This window comes from Pezoporus wallicus, unplaced genomic scaffold (genome assembly GCF_028554395.1).
Source record: "Pezoporus wallicus isolate ANWC-B61680 ecotype Strahan unplaced genomic scaffold, APGP_CSIRO_Pwel_v1 scaffold_7107, whole genome shotgun sequence".
NCBI classification, from domain to species: Eukaryota; Metazoa; Chordata; class Aves; order Psittaciformes; family Psittacidae; genus Pezoporus; species Pezoporus wallicus.
This window is the reverse complement of record NW_026642114.1, coordinates 4899019-4924485: the sequence shown is the minus strand read 5'-3', so window position 1 is coordinate 4924485 and position 25467 is coordinate 4899019. Positions and strand designations below refer to the sequence as shown.

Here is a 25467-nt window from a genome sequence, read left to right as displayed (position 1 = left end):
GAAGCCTATAGGTACTCTCCTATAGTTCTTCATTTAAAGCATAGCCATGTAAACAGCTTCAGAGAGAGGACCTAATAAGGAATACATTTTGGGAATGGCTGTCATAGGTCTCCCAACAGATGGGCAACAGACAGCAAAAACTCAAATTCTGAAAAGAATATTAAGGCAGTGTTTTGAAGTGGAACAGTTCATTATTACTACACAAATACTAGCACTAATGCCATTTCTTAGTGTCAGATAGTGACATTTCAATACTCACCTGGTAAGATTAATATTTTATCAGTAGAGCTCAGAGGATTGCCATCCTTATACCATGTAAGAACTGGAGGAGGAACAGCATTGGTCTCACAGTACAGCGAAAGGGGATTGTTAACAATCACATCTTTACTTTCTCCACTTCTTCCTGTATCTACCGTGTTACCAGCTTCCCATTCCTTGTAATGCTTTCGGAAACTAGGGGGAACTACAACCAAGGGGGAAAAGTGTTAGAATTTTACAGCAGAAATAACTAGTTTAAAAGCCAATAAATTAAAAGATACTGTGATTGTTAAGTAGCAGCAATAAAAAAATAAGTGTATTAAATTAACCCCTCTCCTCCAATTTATATTACACTGGAAAAATCTAGTTGGTTTTGTCAGAATGAAAAATTGAACAATCTACTGAATATCTACTGAAGACTAAAAAATAAGTGTAAGAAGACCCGGTAACAAAGCACAGAGAGTATTAATCAGGAATAATACTTAAACAGCAAGCTATCTGCTTTCACTCAAGTTCTTTCTGTAAATGTTCATAAATTACTAATGATTTTTATATTTACACATAGTGTGTAGACCAAAAAAAATGATTATGTCTGTGACCTCTAAGTACTACTCAATGTAGACAAATACAATATGATGTCTTGGCTTATGCTAACTTAAAAACTTCTTTGAGTCATTTAGATGAAGATGAGAGTTATCATGTCATTCTACTGACTTCCAAAACACTGCGTATGTCACAAAATAGAAAGAATAACCAAATACTGCATTTCTAAAAGATGAGCAAAATACATATGAAATAGAAATCACACAAAACACAAAAGCACTGGATTAGACCAGGCAGGTGTAAAGGACACAGGTGTAGAGGTGTAAAATTATAAAAATTCCAGCATTGCAGAACATCAGAAAAGGAGGCTACCAGAAGAATTCTATTATCTGAATTCTGCTTACCTTGTATATTTACATCAAATTCCACTTCATCTTCTCCAGCAATGTTGGATGCCAGACAAGTATAACGACCAGTGTCTGACACTTGAGCCTCCTTAATCTGCAGAGTGTGGCCACTAGCTTGGATAATGACATGATCATCTGGTTTAAGTGGCTGTAATGTAATTTTACATGGAAATTAATACTTGGCTAAATATACACTAGAAATAGCCACATTCATAGAAGTAATATGATGTTATCTCTCTTTGAGTCAAATTTAGGTTGTTTTAAAATCCTTCCTAAGACAGTATACTAGGAGTAAGAATTTGGTATTTCATCTGCTTTGATATCACTAACAACAGAGCATCCTTCAATTTCTGTTAATGCTTCTGGCAAGGCCTGCTTTTGATCTATGCAAAAAAAGGCAGTCGCTTAGGACATCAGATTACTGAGGGTCACTACTTTAGAAGACAGTACTAAGCCAGGTCTCCTGGGGTGGTAGCCTTGGCCACAGGTGGTGAAGCCCAGCTCTCCTCTCATCTGTTCCTCTTTCCCTCACACCAAATGCTTTTTCTCCCTGAGTAGACTTGATCAAGCTCCAGGTTTCTGGAGATAGTTTTCTTTACATGGTTGCCAGAAACTCTGTATCTTCACCTTTCTGATCTTGGTAGCTGGTCTCCTAAGAGAATGTGGTTTTACATCATTCATAACCCCAGATGCAAGCTGCTGTGTAAAGGAGCAATGCCATCCCCATCAGACAAGGGCTCTTGTGACATCTGTTTAAACCAGGCTAATTTAATTCCCTGAACTCACTGGCTAAGTAGATGAGCTGATGGAAAATCTACACATGTAAAACTACCATATACTTTTCTGTACGAGGTGGACAACTCAATCTAACTCACTCTACAGCCACACAGCCACTTGGATCTGTAGCCCCTTACAGGCACAGTGTAAACATAAAATGGATGCAGCAGCAATGAAGAGATACACAGGATTAGATGTTACTGTCCCTAGAATTTACATCACACATGACAGTAGAGACTACACTACTGCAATCTGTACCTCTCGATGAAAACACAACACATTAGACAGTCCACACTGAACTCCTGGCCTGCAGGGGACAATTAGTTTAGACTGAAAGCCATTTACCTGGGGGCACCCTAAGAAAAAGCTGCTGCTCTGACAGTGGCAGCAAGCTGCTTATAGCCACTATCTATCTTTGGGGACCTCTCAACTACTCCCAGCATAATTTTTCACTGGCAATACATTCAGTACCCCCAGGATATCCAAGAACTACAGCATATGCTCAAAACAGACAGACATGCTTTGTAAATCTGGCAGGAGCTACTCCAGCTGGAGGGGCGCAGCAGCCTGCCACACTGCAAGTGCCCTACCAAGAACAGTCAGAGCAAGAGTTTATAGTCTTATTTCTTACAAAGGAGTTGCACAGTTTCTGTTTTATTTATAGCCAGCCCCAAGTAAAATGCACATCTGTACTGTGGCATTGTCCTTCCAAACTTCTCCAGACCAATGTTTTTGTGAAGACTGTGTGTGGCATGAACCACACCTCATTCCCCCTCCCAGAGGATCCAGATGCCTTTGTGGCTTCGGGAGCTCTGCCAGAACCAAGCGGGAAGCTCTCTGCAACTTCTGCAAGGGCAGCACTTAATAGAACCAAGCACGAGGCCATCCTTTAACATGACCTTTGGGGACTTTACACAACAGCAAAGGGACATGTGGTCATATCATGGCTACTACTGGGCAGGGCCCCCCTCTTTAAAGTACAAGCCGGTAACATGCCCTGGAAACTGATGTCTCAGTAGCACTGCCAAGCACCCACAAAAAAAAACAAGGGTGTCAATTTGCAGAGGTCTGGCCAACAGCAAGCATCCTAAGATGTGTGACAGGTGGTCATGCCAGAATGACAGTGGGAAGATGATTTCCTGCTGACTTCAGCACTGCAAATGAACCTGTTAGGCTGTGTGAACGTTCCTTAGTAGTGATAGTGATTATGCAGTTGTTTCTGTACAAAATCTGCCCATTAGAAGGAATTAGGTTTGTGACTGGCCTGTCCATCCTTGTACCAGCTGATGGCAGCAGCAGGAATGGCGTGAACTTCACACTCCAGAGTAAGGCTGTGGTTTATTTTGATCTTCACTTCCTTAGGGGACAGACCCATCCCTGAGATATCCCCCTTGTTAATGGCTGGCGGAACTGCGCAAAACCAAAGAGAGCAATCGTGATTTTTCTGACTTAATGCCTTAGGTGGCATTTCACATTTAACTGGACAAAGGGAAAACCTGGATGATAACCTCAGGGAAAGCAAGTGCATTACTCTGTAGCCTGCCTCTTCCCCGTAGCTGATTTTTTTTTTTAACATGCATATACATATGTGTGTATTTCAAACTATTTCTGCTATATTTATTATATATAAAATATATAAAACTGTACTTAACAGTTTTAGACATGGAAACCTAACTATAGCCTTACCCAACTATAGAACTTTATTATGTGTTTGGCTTGAATTCTATGAAGTTCAGTGTAATGCAATCATTGAAAAGCATTTTAATGGAAACGAGTATTCTCAGGAACACATGTTTGAACTGAAGTCCACACTTAGAGTAGCTAGTCAAAACTCAGTATTTCCATTCCATTGAAATACCAGTGTTGCAAAATCTTGCTTCCTTCTGAATCAGAACAAAACCATAATATTTCAGAATTCTTTAGCTACCCCCACCCTGGTATCGTAATATCTTTTAAATGCTTTCAAAGCATTTTCCATTCCTTTTTTCAATTGAACATTTTAAATTCTCCGTAACGGTTACAGCAGCACAATAACTGACAGTTGTAGTGGCATTTGGAAGTGCAGGGCTTTATGTTGCTAGATAGCCGTACTTCAGTAATGATCTCTTTTGTCATCTTCTCATTATTCTGAATCCAAAGGGGACTTATTAGGGAATTAGTGTCATTAAAATGACAACACAGTCACTGTGAGGTAGTAAACCAAATTGCAGTTCAGACTAGAAAATTAAAAAAGATGAAAAATCATGCTTGACTGAGCCCATAATGAAGAGTTTGTGCATTAAAATAGAGCATTAGGCACAAATACTCAAAGGACAATGTGCTGACACGAAACCTTGAATAAGAAAGCTTTTGTGCATATGGTGTTTCATGGAAGGTTATTCAATTAGTATCCTCTGGTTTTACCTTACTCAAGAAAGTTTCCCATTGGATGTTATGGATCCCCGCCTCTCCCCTTTTTCTAAAATAGTTTCTTTGCTCACAAGATTCTCCACTCACATCTCTCACTGTGTTGTACGTATCTGATTTGAAAATCATTACCAAAAAAGCATTTCAGAAGAAACTGGAGTTCAGTGTTTCTTAAATGTCTTCACCTGGGAGGTACTAAGATTTTTCTCCCAACAGCAGCATTTGTGAAGGATGCAACAGCAAACTATTCTGTTATCCTTCCTCAAGGAATGCCATGAGCTATTGCGGATGTTTGCTAAGTAAAGCTACTAACAGAAATCTGTGTATTCATCAGGATAAGTAACACTTAACTTTTATGCAAAGGCATAAAAAATGGAGGAATGAAAAAAAAATATTATTGGGAAGTATTTACATACTGTAGACTTTCACTTCATAGTGCTTCAAAGTTTCTCCTGCCTCATTTGTGGCTATGCAGGTGTATCTTCCAGCATTGTACTCTTGTGCATTTAAAATCTGAAGAGTTCGACCACCTGCCAAAAGACATAATTCTTTAAAAAGTTCTACGTTTACTCCTGATTTCCAATTATTTAAATAGTTTCTGCAGCATATTTTCAACCCTTTGGTCCAAATTCTGCTTTTAGATAATCATAAAAACCTGACTGCCCCGTATACTGTGTAATAAATGTGTGCATAATTTGCAGGAGTGCTTTGGATCACAAATCCTGTTGCTTACGGATTCTCAGAAAATTTGTTAACAAAGTTCTCTGCAAGAAATTTCTTAAAGATATTTAGACAGAATTAAGTGATTTGTGGTTCTGCACATTTCTTTCACAGAAAAAGGGAAAGGAGGCATAATCAGTAAGATTTAGCAAGAGGACTTTATTCAACATATGGAGGGTATGTGAGCTCCTGAATTGCCTTTCTGTTTCAGTGCAGTTCTTCCTATGAAAGAGGCCCTTAACTCCTTCTGAAGAATGGACAGAAGCAACAGCCACAATGTCAGAGTTGCAAATATGCAAGAATTGGTAGGATTTAAGAGTCCAGGTGGCCTCTACAACTTTGAAATCCATCAATTTCCTTCCCATAGTACCGACTTATGATTTATACAGTCTGAATTCTCAGAGGTGAGTCACTATTTGACTTGGCTGCAGCTCTTTTTATACTGCGTTCCTAGAAATGCAATTGAATTACTATTCAATTCCTTGCTATCAATACCAACTTATTCTTTTTCTGAACACTTGCAGTTAACAATGCTTTCTTTTTCATGTACATGGCTTCAGTGTTATGAGTGAAGATTGCTCCTGTTTTCCACCTCCATAGATGTGCTAGGTAAGAGTCACTTCACAAATTAAAAATGGCAAGCTACTAATAATCTAGAAAAATGGAATTTTACTAAATGCTACAAAAGTACAAACAACGCTTAATAGAAATACATTCTTTGATTTTTTTCCTTTTAAATCTGTAACAGGAAACTGAACAATAAGAAAGAAAAAGTATTATTTCTCAATGACAACTAAACATTTACCTGGCAAAATACGGATATTTCTGTTTGATTCTAAAGGATTACCATCTTTCAGCCAGGTGATCATTGCTGGAGGATAAGAGTAAGCCTCACAAACCAGTGATGTTGGGCTGTTGAGGATAACAGTGACATCTTCTGCATTTCCATGGTTGTCTGCACCCACAATGGTTGGAGACACTAGGAACAACAAAATCATTAACCAGAAGAAGGACCTCTGTGAAAAGCCAATTTTCTTTTCCCTGTTCAGTCTAGGAATCTGGTTGCAGCCTTAAATAGCTGGGAGGCATTCCTATGAGACGTGCTGAAACCCAGAATGAGACAACATTCATCTGATTTTATCTTTTGTCCTGAAGTCAACAATTGGCCCATGTCAGTGGAATCGTCCACCCTAAGCCTTTGTCAAACACAGGTCACCAGGAAGCCAGCCATCTCTTCTTGCGCAGCAGCTGGCAGACCCACTGCTTGATGATCCTGTGAGCAGCAGATTGGTAGGAGGCATGATCCTAGGAAATGAGGATGTGGTAAACAAACTCACCACTGTTTATATGTGGTTATGCAATAACCATCGTGCAAAAAAAAAAAAAAAAATCCCAACAGAACTGCAGATGCTTTCAGCTTTTATGAAGAGATCACAACCTGAAGTGCTCTCAGATACTTCTTTCTTGAATCACAATAAGCCAATGTACTGTCCTGCTTATTCCATTCAGACGAGTTCTGTCATAGTTCCACATTTTCTAGCTCTATATTCTCTAAAGCAAAGAACTGCTGTTTATGTTGAACTGCTATTATTTGTAATTTACTAAGCTATAAAATTTTAATTGTAGACAGGCAGCTTACACATTGCTGTAATTAAAGTACTACAAAATTCCAATGTGATTATCTGCTTTTTCCCAAGATTAATATTTTCTCTGCAAGAGCCAGCCCAGCTGTCTTACCAAGTACATTAAGACTGTAACTTTTGCTCTTCTCTCCAGCTGTATTGGATGCAATACATGTGTATCTCCCTGTGTCAGTGATTTGAGCATTGGTGATTTGCAGGAAACGGCCACTGGACAGAAACCTGTGATTCTCATCCTCAGTCAAAGATTGCCCATCCTTTATCCAGGTGATCTGTGGTACAGGGTTCCCTTAACAGAGTAAAGAATATCACAAATATTAGTTGTGGCATAGCCATTTCCAAACAAACAAACAAACAAAAAAAGCTATTTCAGATATCCTTTAAAAATACATCCTTTAGAGAAACATTTTGGAATATGCACTCTATTGAACCTCTTGAAGTAATATACACCTCCTCTTAAATTCCACCAGCCTTTGAGAAGAAATATCACAGCAAATGTTACATTTTATGTAACATTTATAAGGAGGAGACCTTAGTCCTGCTATAAGCACCATGGTTAAATCTGAAATTTTGAAATTCCACTGAACCATAATTTCCATTAAAAACATGCTGTTCAGAATAAATGATGATTGACACCATGGGTTTCATAAGTAATATTGTATACTATTACCTATCACTTCACATGTTAGGGTAACTCTGTGATTCTCTTTTACTTTCACATCTTCCAATTTATTTTCACCCATAATCCCTGGAGGCACTGCAAACAGACAAGACAACAACATCGGCAAATATTACTTGCAACCAATTGGAACTAGATGATCTTAAGGTCCTTTCCAACCCCAACTGTTCTATGATACTATGATTCTAAATACAGTAATGACAGTATCTCAGTGTATGCTTCCCTTAATCACATCAGTCTGTGAATGGCTCAGATCTACCAGAAACAGGTCCAGGTGTGAGACATTGTAGAACTAACCTGCTAGACAACATATATGCACCTCTTAACCATGCTAGCACATGCAAAAGGCAAGAAAGGACCAAAGGCCCATAAAGCATTCACCTCACTTAATTTTCAGAGCCAGAGAGATACTCAGGGTGCTGAGGAATATCTTCTGTAGGGCAATATTTCTGAGTATGCACAGTAGGGCAAAGATGACGAGCACTTGTTGGTGATTTTACGCACTAGAAAGTTTTTTGAGTTTGTAAAAAAATTCTGTCATACATATTAAGCAGCAAGTGATTTATCTGTTCAAAACCATGTACTTAAAGAGTTGTTACCATATTGCTTGTTTTCCAACAGGTTTATAAAAAAGAGTCAACTTGCCTATTTACATAACATGCTGTTTATTTTTTCCTTACCAGCATGCTCTGAAATACAATACATTACCAAAAAATGGATGTTGTTTAAAAGCATACATGTATTTTATGCAAATACAGACAATTCCATATGCAAATGAGCAAACTATATAGGTCTAAAGGTATCTTGCAGCGATACAGATTATGTCTCTCTACGAAACAGAAGACAAAAAAATACCCCTAAAATGCCCAACCACACCCCAAATTGTTAACTCAATACAATAAAACTCTTACTTCTTACTGTAAGGCTGACTACTTGATGATGTGTTTTCAAATAATCTTAGTCAACAGGACTACACAGACTCATGTATTTTTGGATTAGAAAGGCCAGATTATGAATGTGTTAAAGTGGTAAAGAGATCCAATCAACTACTTATTTCAAAGCAGATTCAGGCCAAAATAAAATGGCATCACAAATCAGAGTAGGCATGGAATAAACAGGTTGAAAAGGAGGCCTATAGCTGTAAGAATGATACCTAATGTCCAAGAGATTTTTGAAAGTTTAGTAACAAAATGTGGGACTAGGGAGCCAGATACTACCCTTTAATAAGCCTACAAAACGCAAACTCAGCCTAGGTAGAAGACCTAAAAAGAAGGTATTAAAATTTATTCAGCAGCTTATTTGTGATCTATAACTAAACTGGAAGCAAGTTTTATGAAAATAAGGATTATGTTAATATGAAGAATTCATTTCCACAGAGAAAAATGTTGCTACAGCAGATTTAGATACTAATGAAGTGTACAAACTACAGTGAAAAATCAAAAAAAAAAAAAAGAGGTCTGCATCTCACTTGACTGGAGCAGCAAAGATACTGCTTCCGTATGGCTAAAAAGTTGGCCTCTGAGCAGGACACATGGTGAGATGTGGGTTAGTAGAATTTAGCATTCAGGAAGGAAGATGCTGCCAGTACTGGCACTCTTACCAGCTTGTGATGCAATTATAATCAAATTCCCTGCTGCGACTGTACAAGCAATGCAAACCAGACTTTTGTATGGGTTCTAATGTTCAAACGCAATGAGGCAAAGATGCATCAACCAGTGAATGAATTATATGGGAGGAAATAAATATAACCTAAAATAATAAACTTCAGAACTTTAAAGTCAGGCCAAAAGTTACTATTCATAAACAAACAGAGCAATTCATCACTTTGGCCCCAAAATAATATCATAAGATATCAACACATGTTAATTTCAGAAATATGGCAAAGCCACACCAAACATTTTGCAAATATAAATATTATGCTTATTACATCAAGCTCTCCATGCAAACTGGCTGTCCTGTTGCACCTCCTACAATTTAGAGAAACACTGGTAAGTCTCTGTAGGGTTCCTATTTACAGTGAGCCAATGGATATCCTGTGTTGCTATCAGGACACATTCCAGTAACTTTCCTCTAGAAAGACAAAGGAATTACTGAGGGAAGGGAAGAGATGACTGAACAATAGAATTTTCCACTTAGACCACTTGCAATCAGCTTCACTGAGCATTTTTCTTCAAGTCAAACAAAACCTATGGAATAGATTCCCAGAACCCTCGAGAACACCCTGCCACTGAAAGCCTCCAAAGAAAACAGTAAAACAATGAATGCTTTTCAGTGTTTATCCATCTCTTCCATTCTACCAGACTTACACTTCCGTGAGCTCATCAAATAAACATGAACTGACATGAATGTGAGTTATCATTCACAGTCTGAATGTGCATAAGTCAGCGGAAGGCAAGGGAAGCTGATAAGGGTCAGCACCTTAGAGAAAAGAAACTAAAGGAAAATGATGTACAGTAATGTAAGACAACCTACATCAGGCCTGCTATTTTATAACAAATAGTTATGAAACAAAAAAGGCGGTATTTCTTGGGATTTTTTTTTTTTAGAACAATTATTGTGAAAAAAATTACACATTAATTGCTCTAAACAGCAATCTAAAGAGCCTGCTGTACCAGTACTTGTCTAAACATGTTAGCAGGCTCACCCACTACCACACTTGGTTTATAACCCTTAAAATACCAAAGGCTTTACTGACTGAAGGTTTCCACTGGATCTAAGATTTCTATTTTGCAAAACCAATTCCAGCTCCACTGTTTAATTTTCCTGTCCATCTTGGCTTTGCCTTCACATCTTCGTTGCAATAGATTATTACCATCATGCCACTTTCATATGGCTTCCTGGGGCCAGTTTTCTTTTGACTCAAACCAGCTTAAATTCTGGCCCGTGCCAAAAGATATAGCACTATTTCACTGACCGCTCATTCTCGTCTTCCTTTCACCAATACTGGCATTCATAGGCTGTGTGGTAAACCAGCAGGGAACTAATCTGGCTGAAAACTAACATGACTAGGAAAACACAAACACCCCACTTTTCCAGATCACTTATAAATTGATTCACCTCATTCATCACACCCAAAGGACAGTGAAGCTATGAGCAACAAGAAACTGAAGAGAGGATGGGAGTCCAGCTGTAGGCATCTCCCAGATTTCTCTGACTAAAACAGGAACCTAACTGAAGCCAGTTTGTTGACATAGCTCCTTTTCAGAAAGAAAACAAACCATCCACAAAACACAAGTAGCTGCCACTTATTCCAAATTATGCCTGAAGAATATTCTCTTTAAAAACAAAAGAAACAACAAATTCACATGTAGAGGTAACTTCTCTTTAAAATTCTATTTTCTAACCATGTTATCAAATTAGCTTTTTTTTTCCCCCTAAGGGCATCCATTTTGGCATAATCATTTTTTAAATATTATCAAAGTAAACACTAGATTCCCTTCTTCTGTAACAAAAATTATCACATACTTACCTAGAACAGAAAGGGCAAAATCTTTACTCACTTCCCCCGCAGCATTGGTCACTACACAAGTATATTGACCTTCATCTGCTACACTTGTATGTGTCAAACGGAGTGTTCTGCCTCCTGAGTGGAAAGTGGAAAAAAACCAAAGAAAAAGTACTATCACTGAAGTCCTTCTCCAAACACATGCTCCCAAATTGTAGGTGCTATCTCTTAATCTTTTATGTTTTGCTTAAATTTACACCTGTTTTTTTTTCATGTGGTTTAATTTTTAATGTGCTTTGTTTTGCTGAACAAAGAGTAAGAGAAAGGGTCTAACCTTACTCCTACTCCTATCATTTCCCAGTGCTTTTAGACCTGTGCTTCACATTGACCATCCTATTCTTTCTAGTCAGCAACTTCCAAACTACCCTGACATAAGCATCTCTCCCCACCCCAGTACTGGTTACCTGTAATGTTTTAAAGTAGCAGATTTCTCTTAATACTGTGGCAGAGCTGTTGTCAGAAAAACTTTGCACAGGCACACTAGCTTAAAAGGAAGAAGATTTGCAGCTATGTTTGACCAAAAGATCAAGAATATCCATGCTTTTCCATAGCAAAATATCTTTTCTTCCTTTTTGGCAGAAAAACGGCAAAACAAACACCAGTGAGCATTTAAATGTGAAAACAAGTGGCCATCCTTCAGCTTTCTCACAGTTTCTCTTTAGTAGCTCTCACATTAAGCAGTCATTACCACACAGTACATCATATCTGAACTATGCATCTCCTGCCTGAGGATATCCACAGGGTCTCATTATTGGGATATATCCCAGGAAATTATGTTCCCGATCGTACGCCTTGAAGGAAGAAACTGCTGACCTGGTTAATGGATGTGCCCCTGCCCAAGGAGTTCTACCTGCTGAAAGGAGTACTGAGACAGCAGAAGGCTCAATTCTTGCAGGCTCAGTTTTTGCAGCACTGTAATTCCTTCTCCCATCCACACCCTGAACAAAGCCATATAACAAGCAAAATGAAGCAGATCTCTGCCTGCAGGAGACTGTAACTTTCTCTGGTATCACATACCATAGCACACCCAGGGCTTCAGTGCTGAGGCAGGATATGATTTTCTACATTTACCTAAAACCTAATTAAAGCTTTTCTCCTTCCTAAAGCTAGTGTGCAGCTTAGTGCATGGTCTGCAAGGAAAACAGTGGTGGATATTATTTTTCCTTTTTTTTTTTTTTCTCTAAAGGATATATAAGAAGCATCATCAGAAGGAAACATCAGCATCTGAATTAAAAGATTAAAAGTTGCCAGCAGCATGTCCACACATTTAAATCATCTACAATGCCAAGTATGTTTTCAATCAACAGAACCAAAATCTTGCTTTGGCAAAGCATCTTACCTCCTTAGTTAGTTGAAGAGGGAGATTTTGTTGTTGTTGTTGCTGCTTTGTTTTTTAATAAAGTTCTAAATGCCATGTTGGTAACAATTTACCACCACAATGCAGTTTTTTAAAGCACAAAGTTTGCTGGAAAACATAACACTGAGTTCTGGCCTGTTTCCCTACTCCCACTGCAGCTAACATTCAGAGACAATAAACATCTTTTTGTCTCTCACCCTTCCTGACTCTGTAATCCGGGTGGTGATATTAGTGTGGGTGTAGAAATCAACAGACAGGACAGAAACAATCAAGCCCAGAAGACATCATTTTTGTTAATGGCAATGTCACGCAAAAAAGGAGTGCATACCAATTCAGATAGTCAGATTTATACTGGATAATAATCAGACACTACTCCTTTTTCCATGTGCCATCTGTAAAAATAGGAAAGTAGAGGACAGGACTACCTGTAACGTTAAGAGCTACCCTGATCAAAAAGCTACACTTTTCATCAGCTACACTGATAAAAAAATCCTGAAAGATTTCAGCTTCAAATCCAGTCTTCTGGATTTGAAATCTCCAGCTTCTAAACACCTTCCAGCTCCTTCACCTTTCATAGCTTTCTTGTATTCACGCTGTAGGGTGGTTTGGCTTTACACAGCGACTATGTCAGAGTATTAGAAACTTCTTCAAAATTTGTTTTCATTAAATTTCTACCTATGAGTAGCAAACCCAAAATCAAAGGAAAATCTGAATTGTCACCTACACACCTTGGTTGTAACCAGATACTTCATTACTTCTATGCACTCCACAAAGCTGATTCCCAGACACGTGAATTCAATGCAAAATATGTTGCCTGCTTGGTATGCATTTTCTGTTTGTAATCTCAAGAGCACTAACTCAATTTTCTATTGTAAACACGAAGCTTGAACATCACTGCAGCAGCCGATCAAGTATTCTTACTTCTATATGGTATTGCAGGAAAATGGTTTACAGGAACAAGTACCAAGACCCTCATATTTCAGACATCTCTGTCAACTACTACTCTCATAAAAAAGCATCTAAACTAGTTCTATGTAGGTTGTTAAATCTTGAAAATCAAGATCCCTGATGAATTGCATCTGTTTCTCTGCTTGACTATCATAAGTTTCTTCAGATCTCCTGGATTAGTCTTGTTAATGCAGCATTCTGTGTTTGACTGACCATACAATTGCAACTTTTATTAGATGACATTCTGGAGATCAGATTCAGTTAGCTGTTAGATTCAGTTTACAGCAGTTAGCTGTAAATAGCTGCAAGGCCAGAAAGTATTTACACGCATTAATTTCTGAGGTTCATGAACAGAAATTCATGAGGCTCATGAATATTTCCCTTCATTTTTATATACAGACCCACAGAAATGAAAGATGTATTTTGTTTATTGTCATTTATATTCATTCTCTCTAAGATTTTTCCTCTTTAAAAGGTAAAATAACTGCAAAGAGGTAGAGAAAACTAATCAAATGAGAGAGCTATTGTAGTATATGTTCTGGTATTGACAAAGCAAGATGTCACCATCAGATATATCTCTGGTAATAACGGATTAGACTAACATGCTAGCAGCCAGAATAACGGCTTAATGGATGTCCAAACAGCTCCCAGCCTTTGGCCCATACGCATAAAGTTTGGTAACAATTTTAAACATTTATGTTAGCTTTTCATCAAGCACTCCAGTTAATCCGACCCCATTTACTGAAAAGCTTCCCAGTGAAAAGCTATTTCTTGTCTCTCCTTGTCTTTACAGATTATTAAATCAAACCTTCTTTCATGTGAAACACTTGCACTGTAAATGTAGATACAGAGGGCCCTTTGTCCCTTCCCTCTTTCTTCTTTTTTTTTTTTTTAAATAACTGTAACTTTTGTACCTGAGAGGATTCGCACTGAGTTATTCAAAGTGACAGGCCATCCATTCTTGAGCCATGTTATTGTTGGCAAGGGAATTCCTGAAGCTTCACAAACCAGAGAGATGGGATTCTTCTCCACAATGCTGATGTTTTCAGGCATCTGCAGGTAACCAGCAATACTTGGGGGAACTGCAGAAAAGAATAAAGAGAAGCCATGCTTCAAAACAAGTAAAAAAATAATTTTGATCTCAAAAGTTTGTGAGTTTGGCAACTAAAGTGCAACAAGACTGAGACATTTAGTGCTACATATTAATGACAGTTTCTTACTGTGTAATGGCATAGAAATACTTAAATTAAATTCTATTAGTTCTACTACTTTTAAGGCTTAAGATCCATAGTGAATAACATTTATAGTAGTTCTGCCCATCTAAACTAATTATAATTTCCAGTATCTAATGAAACACTATGGAAAATTCTAAGACTGACAGAATTATATGCTTTTTCTAATGGAAAGAACAATTCTTATTAAAATAACTATTGCTAATTTAGCTTTTCTTTGCCAAGAATATTTCCACTTTGGAAGCAGTTTTGCAGTTCTACAGTTCATACTTTAAAACATGAAGTCTGGGGTCAAGAATTGACCAACATCCTCCAGCACTCTGAGCAGCTTGAGGAGGTTTGAAGTTTCTCTTTACTACCCAGAAGTCTGATAATACAGCAAATGCATCAAATAAAAAAAACAAAACCAAAAACTGGTAAATAATTTTGGCCTCTTATTTTCAATAATGAGAATCCCTGTAAAACATAAATATTCTGTTTGACGAATCATACGCAAAAGCGTGACAGTGGCCACAAGATAATGTCCTGATCAATGCCATTAAGTCAAATTATGGAGATGAATTACAGTTGGAAGTACCATCTTTAAATTCTTCTGATTGTGCAAAATGGGAGAACCTGATAATCCAACACTTGAGAAACTGTTTATCTTCAGGAAAAATCCTCTAGCAGTGGCCATGAGCAAGGAGTTCTTGGTTAAACCTTGATTTTTTTTTAATCTCCCACAACAGAATGTTTCCCACCATGACACTCAACCAATATTCTATGAAATTTTACCATATCTTGTTTTTCTCCTCAGGAGATGGAGCAACTGGGGATGGACTGATACTATCAGACCCAGAGGTAAGATTTTAAAATATTGTGGAGTTATAAAATTGGATTTAGATTTCTTTAACACTGCAGTTGAAACTGCATCGCTGATATGCAATTGAAACTACATCACATGTAAAGCTTGCAATAGATATAGGTGGCTCATTTAGCTACACAACTATTTCTTGCTTGTTTGTGGGTAAATTTGCATGTCTGTTTTGTTTCTGTTATGCCTGTCCCATTTTGCACATACTCACCATGAACATTTAAATCGTATTTTCTGTCAGATAGCCCTGCCACATTGGCAGCAACACAGACATAGCGGCCAGTGTCTGACACCTGGGTATTTCTTAGTTGAAGAAAACGACCATCATGAAGTATCCCTATGTCCCTTCCATTAACCAGTGGATGGCCATCCTTCATCCATGTTATTGATGGTTCTGGAATGCCCTGCACCATGCACTCCAAGGAAACTTCATTTCCTTGGGTAACGACAACTTCCAATGGGTGGCTACCACTATTTAATATAGTTGGTCGAACTATGAATGAAAAAGAAAGACAATATAGAAGTCAACTGGAAGCTACATTTCAGGATGGTCACCTATTTCTGAGCAGAACAATAATCAAGTTTGACAGATCAACATTTTAATAAAGACTAGTTATTGCAGGTTACCACTTACAAACCAGTTAGGGTCACTCAGCAACTCACAGCATTTTCCACAGGACAAAGAAGACATGAATAACCTCCTCCCCACCACCACTCCACAAAGTAAAAATGTTTTCTAAAATGTAGCTTACAGTTTTAAAAATGTAAACAGAAAACAAAAACAATTCAAAAAGACTGCCCCAAACACTAAAACTCATTACGGATCTTTGAAGATATTTTCTTTCATGGGATTGTTTAAAAGTACCTCCTTTTATTCCTGACCAAAATACAGAAGTAGCAGTAAAATCTAAGAGAAATCTATGTTCAATTTGTTGTCTTCATCACTACAGTTAAGTGACAAGAAACATTACATTACCTAAGGGAGTTACATCTCTGTAATCATCGGTGGTCACAAGAGCTTTCAACAGATATATGCAATGTCTTAGTCAAGCTCCAAGTCCAAGCTGCCAACATTTTAACTGCTCTACATTCTTCTATGTATTAAATTGTCCTATAGCTAGACATTGCTGTCTGAAAATCTTGCAGCTTAATATCACTGTGCTAATAACACTTTCAGTAATGTAACTCTATTGCAGAACTGTTAAACTATGAACAGAATTGTTCGTGGTAACTTACCGTATACTTTCAAACTGTATTCTTTCTTTGCACTTCCAGCTACATTTGAAGCAATGCAAGTGTAAGATGCAGCATCAGAGATCTCAGCAATTGAAATCTGCAGCTGTCTGCCTCCAGATAAAATCCGCACCCTTCCTGAAAGATCAGCCACCAGTGGAGAGCCTGCAAGAGACATTTTTTCAGCTAAAACCACAGAAAATTATAATGAGCTTGCTCACATGGTGTAAAGTCCACTCACTCATTTAAAAATTACTGAGCTTCATGATTGTCCATTTTAGAAGTGCTCTATCAGAATTTTCCCAGATAGCAGAAACTTCATACAAGCAGATTCTGAAGTCTTCCTGTTTTAACTGCTCACTTCATGACCTACATCAACCACAGCAATCTGAGCTAAAGCATAACTCTCATATCCATCCAGAAAGCTTTGGATACTTCCCCTAAGCAGCCAATTCAACACTTTGAATGAAATCTGATTGATTTTCCAGTGTAGAATCACTTCACTAAGTGCTTAGAAGCATATAATTCAGTTTTCACAAATAGACCACCTGTGTACTGTGTCACACAGCGCATGAGCATAAACTTCTGTTCAGGAAATCCTCAGCAGAAACATGACAGCAAAATAATACTCAGAGCAGTTTTCAGACTTGGAGACCTCAGATTGGGCAACTATCTTCATCTTTAAGAAGATGAAGGGAGATTTCATAACAGAAGAAATACAGCTGCCACTGATAATTCTTGCAAGCTGAATTTTCATTTCCCACTTGTGTAGTTAAAATCCTCTCTATGAAAAAGTGCACCACATGTCAACTGTGGTGGAAAATCTGGCTCTTGAATAACATTCAAAACTGTAATACTTTCTAACTGCTCTTCCAGACTTTTTATCAGGTATAAGTTTCCTTTCTTACATTTAAATGTATAGACTTTAGCCTTGCAGTACATTTTATAAAATGTGTCATACAATGCCTTTTTTGCTTCCAAGATACAGGGTTTAAAAAGAACTTCATCAACATTTTCTCAGAAAATTTCATGCATTAAAATAATTTTGTAATGAAAATCTGGTCTTTTCACAAATGAAAATTACCACACTGAATCGTGCCATCTGTAAGACATAGATTAATAGGTTAAGACTGATTAACAACACAAAAACAACCATACCTGAAGAGTTCAACATCTTATTTTGTCTAATACCCTGTCTCCAACAGTGTCCATGCTTCAAAGAAGGTGCTAAAAATACCTGCTTCTGTCTACTGATTCATAAGGTGTTTGTAAATGTTACTTTAACCCCTAAAGTAAAAAGGTGTGAAGACTACTTTTAAATATTAAGATGGGATGAGAGAAAGGTTCGGTAAATCCCCCAGGCAATTACTATAACTAGATGCATTTTCAACACTTGGCAGTATGCCACGGCTGCAAATTTAAAAAACAAGTCAGAGAATATATCTATATTATGCAGTGGCTCACAGGACTCAACTCAACACACACCACCAGAGGACTTCACAGTGATTCACAGCCTTGCCAGCTGGGATCCACAAAGAAGTATTGCTACGCTGTGGTAAATAAGCATACTGAGAGGCATTAAGTGTTTCACAGTCCATTTTTAAATCAGCTCAGGAATCTCTCTTGCGCACCTCTAGAGATAATGACACCTAATTGAAACAGGGGTCAGTAAGAGAGAAGAGAATCATCAGTGGCAAGACTGTTTAGACATCTTTTGTGCTTGAACTCCTCAGAACATAGCATCTAAAATATTCACGAGAAAAAATTGGCAGGTCAGAATTATCACATTTCCATTATAAAATGGACAGTGGACAGTTACCCACCTTTCTTTTTCCAGGTAAGGCTGGGGGGTGGAATGCCACTAGATTCACATATCAGGCTTATCAAGCTCCCTTCAGTTACCGTCAGTTGAGAGATGTCATCTGAGCCATGAATACTTGGTGACACTGAAAAAAAAAGCCATGTAATTGCAGCATTTGAAATAAAACTATCAGCCAACAGTAAGACTCAAATGACTCTTATGCAAATTTGTCTCATTATGCTCTATAGCAGTTACAAGGGTTGCATTCTCTTGCTGACAATGTAAATCAGACCCCGGGTGGGGAATTATATGCTTGCAAATGACTGCATCTATCCTTCCACCTCTGAGGTCTGGTACATGCGTAAGTTCTGCTTCAGGCTGACTTTTGACTGCATTTCACATAACAAAGCTGTTTCTGTAAGTTATGTAAACTGACTACAACTCTAAGAGCCTGCCTCATTCATGGCCTTAGCTAATAAACCTACAGGTACCACCATTAGGTGGAAAGTGACATTGAAAATTCAGCATAAGTTTTTCCTTTTAATTTTTTCTGTATCAACACACTGGCTGCCACATCCAGCGCTAAGAACCTAATCCTTCAATTGCCCTATGCTAGCAGAGTACCAGCTTTTGCTCTACAGCTCTATGGCTGTCAATCAGTTACAGACAAAATGGGCCACTGTTTTCAGTCTGATTCTCAAAGTATTAAAGAACTTCAGACCAATCACAACAGTATGGATAATTGCCTTCTTGAAACTGGGGAACCATTTTTATCAGACGAACATAGTGTAGGTAGAGATCAAAAAAAGCAGAGGAGAACATAGGCTGAAACAGGCAAACCTGATTAGTGGATGACTTATCAAGAAGGTTTTTTTATGCACATGAGAGTAGACAGCTTTTCCTTCTAACACTTCAAACTGTATTTAGCAGAAACAAGATGTATGCATTTCAGAATGACTGACGGAAAATGGCTTTATTGTACCATACTGGCTTCGAACCTCTATTTGTCCTGCTTCTAGTCAAAACCTTTGTGCCATTCTCTGTGGAGGTATTTCTTATATTTAACACATGGGCTGGCTCCTGGAACCAAGGTTAGCTCTCAGGATCTCACCAGTCCTCAGCAGGATACATTTCTGGGATTTGAAACTTAAAAATATGGTAAGCAGGGAATTCTAAACAGTTATCCGCAGATGACTTTCACAGGCAACTTTTGGTTTCTATTAAGCTTTTTTAATCAATGCTGCTAACTAGCAAAGAATTATCCCTCCTCCAAAATCCTACTGAAACAGCTTTACTGCACTAAAAAAAACAAATCCATAGCCCTCCAGCAGCAAATGTCCCCTGCAACCCTGCAGATCTTACAAATCTGCGGAGGGAGAAATGAGAGTTGAAGATAACATGCGCAGTAAATGGGCATATGTTTTAGCATGAGAAAATTTTGTGGTCTTTCATGGTACTACAATATCCACCTCTAATTAAAACACCAGGAGTGTTTCTTTTTAATACATAATGACAGAGTTCTGTAATAACATTTCAGCTTTTTGTTACAAAGCCTGTTTGTTAGATGTTTGTTAGATGCAATAATATTTCAGCTTTTTGTTACAAACCCTGTTGTTAGATGATTCTAGTCCTGTGATTTCAGAACAAGAAATTAAGTTTTAATAGCAAAAAGAGGCACATTTTATATTGCATACAGGGAGAAAACGATGGTGCATAAAAAGCATTCAAAATCAATTATTAAAATAAATGTCCTAAGTCACATTCATCATGTAGCTGTAGAAAAATTTCATGAAAGAGCTACGATTCATCACCGACAACTTTGCAGAGCAAATAAAGCTAGGTAAACCAGCTTTTATTTATCTGAATTTCCACACTTCAGCATCTAAAAAAAGGGGAAAGTTGGTAGGTTACTTTAAATGGCATTAGAGGCACAAATATGAGGTACGAATATAAACCAAGTTAGTTATAATTCTAGACTATGACCATGATTGCAAACCCAACCTAAAAAAGACCTATGAAGTAGCTGGTATTAATTTAGAACCAAACCAAAACAATGTGAAAAATGCATGCACTTTTTTTGGACTATTAAACTACAGCAAACATGATAACATCTTTCTGCATGAACCTCAGCAATTGTTTATGCACTACAGAGAATTTTAATGTCTCGCATCATAATTTCACTCTGAGCTTTGTTCCCATTCCTGGAATAAGCTTAATAAATCTTACCCCAAATATTGACATTATAGTTCTTTTCAGTTTTCCCAGCAATATTTGTCGCTTCACAAGTGTAACGGCCAGTGTCCTGTATTTGAGCTCCTTCAATCTAGGAAGAAAATGAAAACCTGGATTTCTTCTTACATTGTTATACCTGAAACTTGCAAGGAGAGGTTGCTCAGATTTCAATTTTTATTTTTACATCTGTCTCCCAAAATAGCAATAATACAGTATTACTTCTGCAAAACCTGTACACAAACATCCAGGTGCCTATGACCTCCCTCAGCTCTCATCTACTATTCCTGCACCAGAGGGCCTAATGCTATCCAAACTCTAATGGGTACCTAGTGCCTTGGTGGGGGGTACAAATCCCCAGAAAACAATTGCCACCAGAGCCTGACAGCCCAGCTTACCTTCAGTATACTTCCATCTTCGGAGATGCTAAGACCTGGCTTCTTCAGCAAGGGTTGTCCATCTTTGAGCCAAGTCAGCACAGGTGGGGGAATAGCATTGCTCTGGCAGAGCAGCTCCACTGTTTGGCTGATGAGCACTGAGACATTTTGTTCCTCTCCCATGATGTTTGGTGGAACTACAGCAATAAATCAAAACAAAGGACCTTTGGGCATTGCAGATTTCCCAAAGTAAATATAGACCAGAGTTCAAAGTTTTCATGTAACAAAAATAAAACGACAGTTACCACCTTTCTGACATACAACTTAAGTCTCCTTTACATCACAAAAAGCACCAGAATAATATTTTTTTTTTTTTAATCTTTTACAGAATATCCTCTACAGAAGATATATGCTAGTGAGATATCAGCTACAGAGAAATCATGTAGATAGTAAGTCAAGACTGGGCAAATAATACTTCAAATACAACTAGAAAGGAAAATCACCTGCATATAAATAATGGGGGAAATACATTCCTCCTAGAAAGAAAAAAATCTGATGTGTGAAAAGGCTCAGAAGATAATAAGCAGGCTCTGAAGATGAAAAATGTTTTAAACTGTTCCAAAGAGTGTGAAGGTGGATGCATGGCTTCAAGGAGAACTCTGACTTTAAGAAAGATTTTTTTCAGGAATGCCAAATGAAGAAGACAGAAGGAGAACTTAATGGTTGAAGCCAAATGAATGAGTTAATGACTTAACCATCAAGTCATAATCTACAATTACTTTATTGTCTATCTGTTTTGTGTGGGACCTGCCAGTTAATCATTGCAATAATAGGCACCAAGGACTGTGTTTAGATTTGTACTATCATTTCCAAATTATGGGCAAGAAAAAAAAAAACCAGCTTTTTGAATGAAAGTTTTCTGTGTAGAAGAAAAAATCCTTCTGGATGTTTAAATCAAAGCCCAGTAGCTGTTTTTGAACAGTGTCAAGATCTAAGAAAACTTCCTCCTACCATTTGAAAAATCATTTGTTTCCACCATGAGAAAAACAAAGCAACTGAGAACTAAACCTTGAAACACAGCAAGCCAGCAAGTCAGCAATTTTCCGTGGGGAAAGTGTTCATGGCTGGTGTCCTGGTTTCTGCTGCATCACTCATTTTTCTCCTTCTTAGTAGCTGGTGCAGTGCTGTGTTTTCAACTTTAGCCTGAGAACAGTGCTGATAACACACTGATGGTTTTAGTTGTTGCTAAGTAATGTTTACTCCCATCAAGGACTTTTCAGTCTCAGGCTCTGCCAGTGAAGAACAGCACAAGAAGCCAGGAGGAAGCAGAGACAGGACACCTGACCCAAACTAGCCAAAGGGGTATTCCGTACCACAGCACATCATGCCTAGTATGTAAACTGGGGGGAATCACCCGGAAGGCCCAGATCGCTGCTGGGGTCGGGCTGAGTGGTGAGCAATTGTATTCTCCACCCTTATCATCATTGTTACTGGTGGTAGCAGTAGTGGTTTTGTATTGTACCTTAGCTACTGGACTGTTCTTATCTCAACCCATGTGACTTACATTCTTTCGATTCTCATCCCATCCCTCCAGGAGCAGGGGGAGATAAAAGGGAGCAGAGTGAGCCTGCTGCTGTGTGGTTCTCAGTTACTGGCTGGGCTTAAACCACGACAGCTGGCATAAAAAATAACATGGAGGAAATGTTAGACTGGCAAGGTGATCTTAAATAAAAAAACTTTAAGACCAAAAACTGCTTGCTGTTTGTGGTTTTGTATCAGCATCCATGGCTGACCAGAATGTCCTTTCAAAATGACTCACTATACCATTGGTCAGGAAATTTTCTGAGGGTACTCCTCAGGCAGCTTTGAGCTGTTTAGAAAATATTCCACATTAAGTGGTTTTAGGTATTTTGGTGTCCAATACATGCTGAAAATAACAAGAGTAGTGTTGACTATCACGCCCAGCACTGCTACTGCACACCACCAGCTCTTTACCAGAGGTTTCCTCTCCTAGATCTGATGAGCCAGTGGGACAGAACTTGGAAGCACTTGTAAGGCACACCACAAGAATTCAGGTCCCTTTGTTTGCATTGCTAACACAGGTGACTACATCAAACTGCAGAGAGCAGAAGTGATTTCACTGGGCTGCTCAAGCAATCCAGAAGAGAATTCCTGTTCATGCCCTTAATGACATGTATATTCTTAAATCCTTGAAAGAATCCATAAGGATACTCTTTCCCTTCTTATCATTCAAAACCAGAAAACATGTTCATTGTAAACTCTTGACGCTAAGGCAACATTAGATTAGCGACTCAAATATTTCCAAAATAAAAGCACTCCTAGCAATAATTACTTTGGTTACGTGTATCCAGCGGGATCTTAATGCTTTTTTGTGTTCTAAGATTGTTCAGTTTGGCCAAAAAAAGTTGACTAGGGACAAATATAAGAACCTTTATTGTCACATTTCTTTTGCTTTTTAGTTTTGCAATCCATTACCCCAGAAATCGCTTGTCTGATTGCACCAAATATGAGGCAAGAAGAAGGAAAGAAGTGGAACTGTCTGTGAGAAATACTCTGGGTTTCACGCTGAACAAAAATATACTGAATTAATTAGTACATGTAAGGTTATAAAATGTCTCAAAGTGGTTTTCAGTAAACCAGCAATACAGTTCTCAAGAAGTCCTGAAAAATAACCTTAACAATAAAGCTTTGTTTTTCTTGCACAGGAAGTACTAAGCAGAGCAGCTGATTTCACAGTTTGGAAATACTTTAGGGAAAAGTCTGGTCCCTGTGGATAAGAAATACAGTAACTGAAAAAAAATCTGTTTATCTTGCTTTCTTTGTAGAATTCACAAATATCTAAATGCTTTGCAAGTGTTGTGAAATTGAAAATTGGAAGCTGATCCATTACTGCAGAAGGCAAATTTATTTCCAAATGCTTTTCCACCAATTGCTTTCCTCTCAGCTAAATGAAATAAAATGTGTTCAAAATGAAACTGAGTTTATGAAACAGAGACAGACAGACACTAAAGCATCTGTCTCTGAAGGAACAGGGTTTAAAAGTAATCTAATTATGCTCATGGTAACTATATGTTACCCAGACTGTTCCAACCCCTAGACTTGCTCAGGTCAATGCACATTTCTAGCCATTTCAGCTCTATCTGCACTCCAGATTATTTTCTTTCTGTAACTTCTTAATTAGATTACCCATATGAGGCAAGTCCTAAGAGCAATACTAATTTTTGGTGACAGCCTCACTCAAGATGGCCTTGCAGCTGAGCTCAACCCTGGCCAGCTTCTTAGACAACAGTAATTTTAACCATACATGATTTCTAACTAACTTAAATTTCTTCCTAGCTAAAACAGACAGAAGTTCCAGAAAATAAGAGAGAAATAATAAATATATTCATGCCACTTGTGTGGCCATGTGTACGTACACACAAAACTCCAGAAGGACCCTTGATATTCCTTGTTCCAGCCTATGTTAACCTTGAGCTCATTTGCTATGCCAGAGTTCTGGCTTTCTGAGCTGCCCCTTGCAGACACAAAAGTAGCCATGACTCAAGACACAAGTATCCTAACCACTACGCTTTTAGAAGGACACCAATTCTGAAAGTCAAACTTGAAACAAATAACCTGGCCAGCTGTCACCTTAGAAACAGTCAAAACTTCTAGCTTTTCTCACAAGATTTTCCAGAGTTCTGTTTAGGATTACTATAAAGCTAGTTAGAGATTGGCAGAGCAAAACCAGTTCTCTCTCCAACGACCTACTGAAAGCAGAAGCAAAACCACAAAGGTTCTTCAACGACAAAATCTTCTCTCCACAGCTGAAACCATAAGATTTCTAAGACAAATGGAAGATCATTGCTCATCTTCATTTCACTGGTGTGCAAAACCACTGATCTGTCCAAGGAAACTTAAAGCTTCCTACAGCCAAACTCCTTGGCATTCCTCCTGGCTGTATGTCATGCTTTGGTAACTGCACATCACCAATAATCTCTAAGAATGCAATATGAGATGACATCTCTTACAAATTACAAAAAATCAGGAAGAAGCTCATAAAACGTACAAGAAATCAGAAGGAAGGATTAATTTACATGAGTTCAAGCAAAAGATTTTAGAATTAACTTGTTGACATAATTTGGAAAACTGACAAGATACAAAAAGAGATATATTTCCTGCTACTTGAAAGAGACAAAGTTGGCTGGCTTGGCTCAGTACCGTGCAATACGGTATCACTATTAGCACCAAAAAAGTCACCACCATATAGGCAGGCATAGCAAAGCTTGAAAATGGAATGGAAACTGGAGAACTGTATGGCAAACTCACATTGACTCATTCGGGTTCCATAAAGACAACTGAACTATAGCCCAAATAAAACCTTTTGCCCATGGCATCTACATGTTTTTTTTTTTTTTACAGAAACACATATTTTCTCCTATCATTTATAAATGAAACTTTATGTTCTGAACTTACACATTCACTGTTGAGCTACATTTCTT

General features: G+C 38.0%; 1 protein-coding gene across 6 annotated transcripts in view; it reads right to left on the bottom strand.

Moving 5' to 3' along the window:
* The window catches only part of HMCN1 (hemicentin 1), a 190655-nt gene that overhangs the window by 50457 nt on the left and 114731 nt on the right, over nucleotides 1-25467 (bottom strand). For 5 of the 6 annotated variants that reach the window (XM_057427409.1, XM_057427413.1, XM_057427415.1 and 2 more), the window contains 14 exons: nucleotides 20987-21162; nucleotides 20586-20682; nucleotides 18382-18504; nucleotides 16562-16723; nucleotides 15537-15818; nucleotides 14155-14322; nucleotides 10900-11013; nucleotides 7422-7508; nucleotides 6849-7040; nucleotides 5917-6090; nucleotides 4808-4921; nucleotides 3250-3395; nucleotides 1206-1356; nucleotides 260-463 (listed from right to left, as the gene is read on the bottom strand). In XM_057427409.1, coding sequence (XP_057283392.1) covers nucleotides 260-463; nucleotides 1206-1356; nucleotides 3250-3395; nucleotides 4808-4921; nucleotides 5917-6090; nucleotides 6849-7040; nucleotides 7422-7508; nucleotides 10900-11013; nucleotides 14155-14322; nucleotides 15537-15818; nucleotides 16562-16723; nucleotides 18382-18504; nucleotides 20586-20682; nucleotides 20987-21162 — 2190 coding nt within the window. The remainder of the gene's footprint in view (nucleotides 1-259; nucleotides 464-1205; nucleotides 1357-3249; nucleotides 3396-4807; nucleotides 4922-5916; nucleotides 6091-6848; nucleotides 7041-7421; nucleotides 7509-10899; nucleotides 11014-14154; nucleotides 14323-15536; nucleotides 15819-16561; nucleotides 16724-18381; nucleotides 18505-20585; nucleotides 20683-20986; nucleotides 21163-25467) is intronic. The other variant, XM_057427412.1, reaches the window with a different exon arrangement.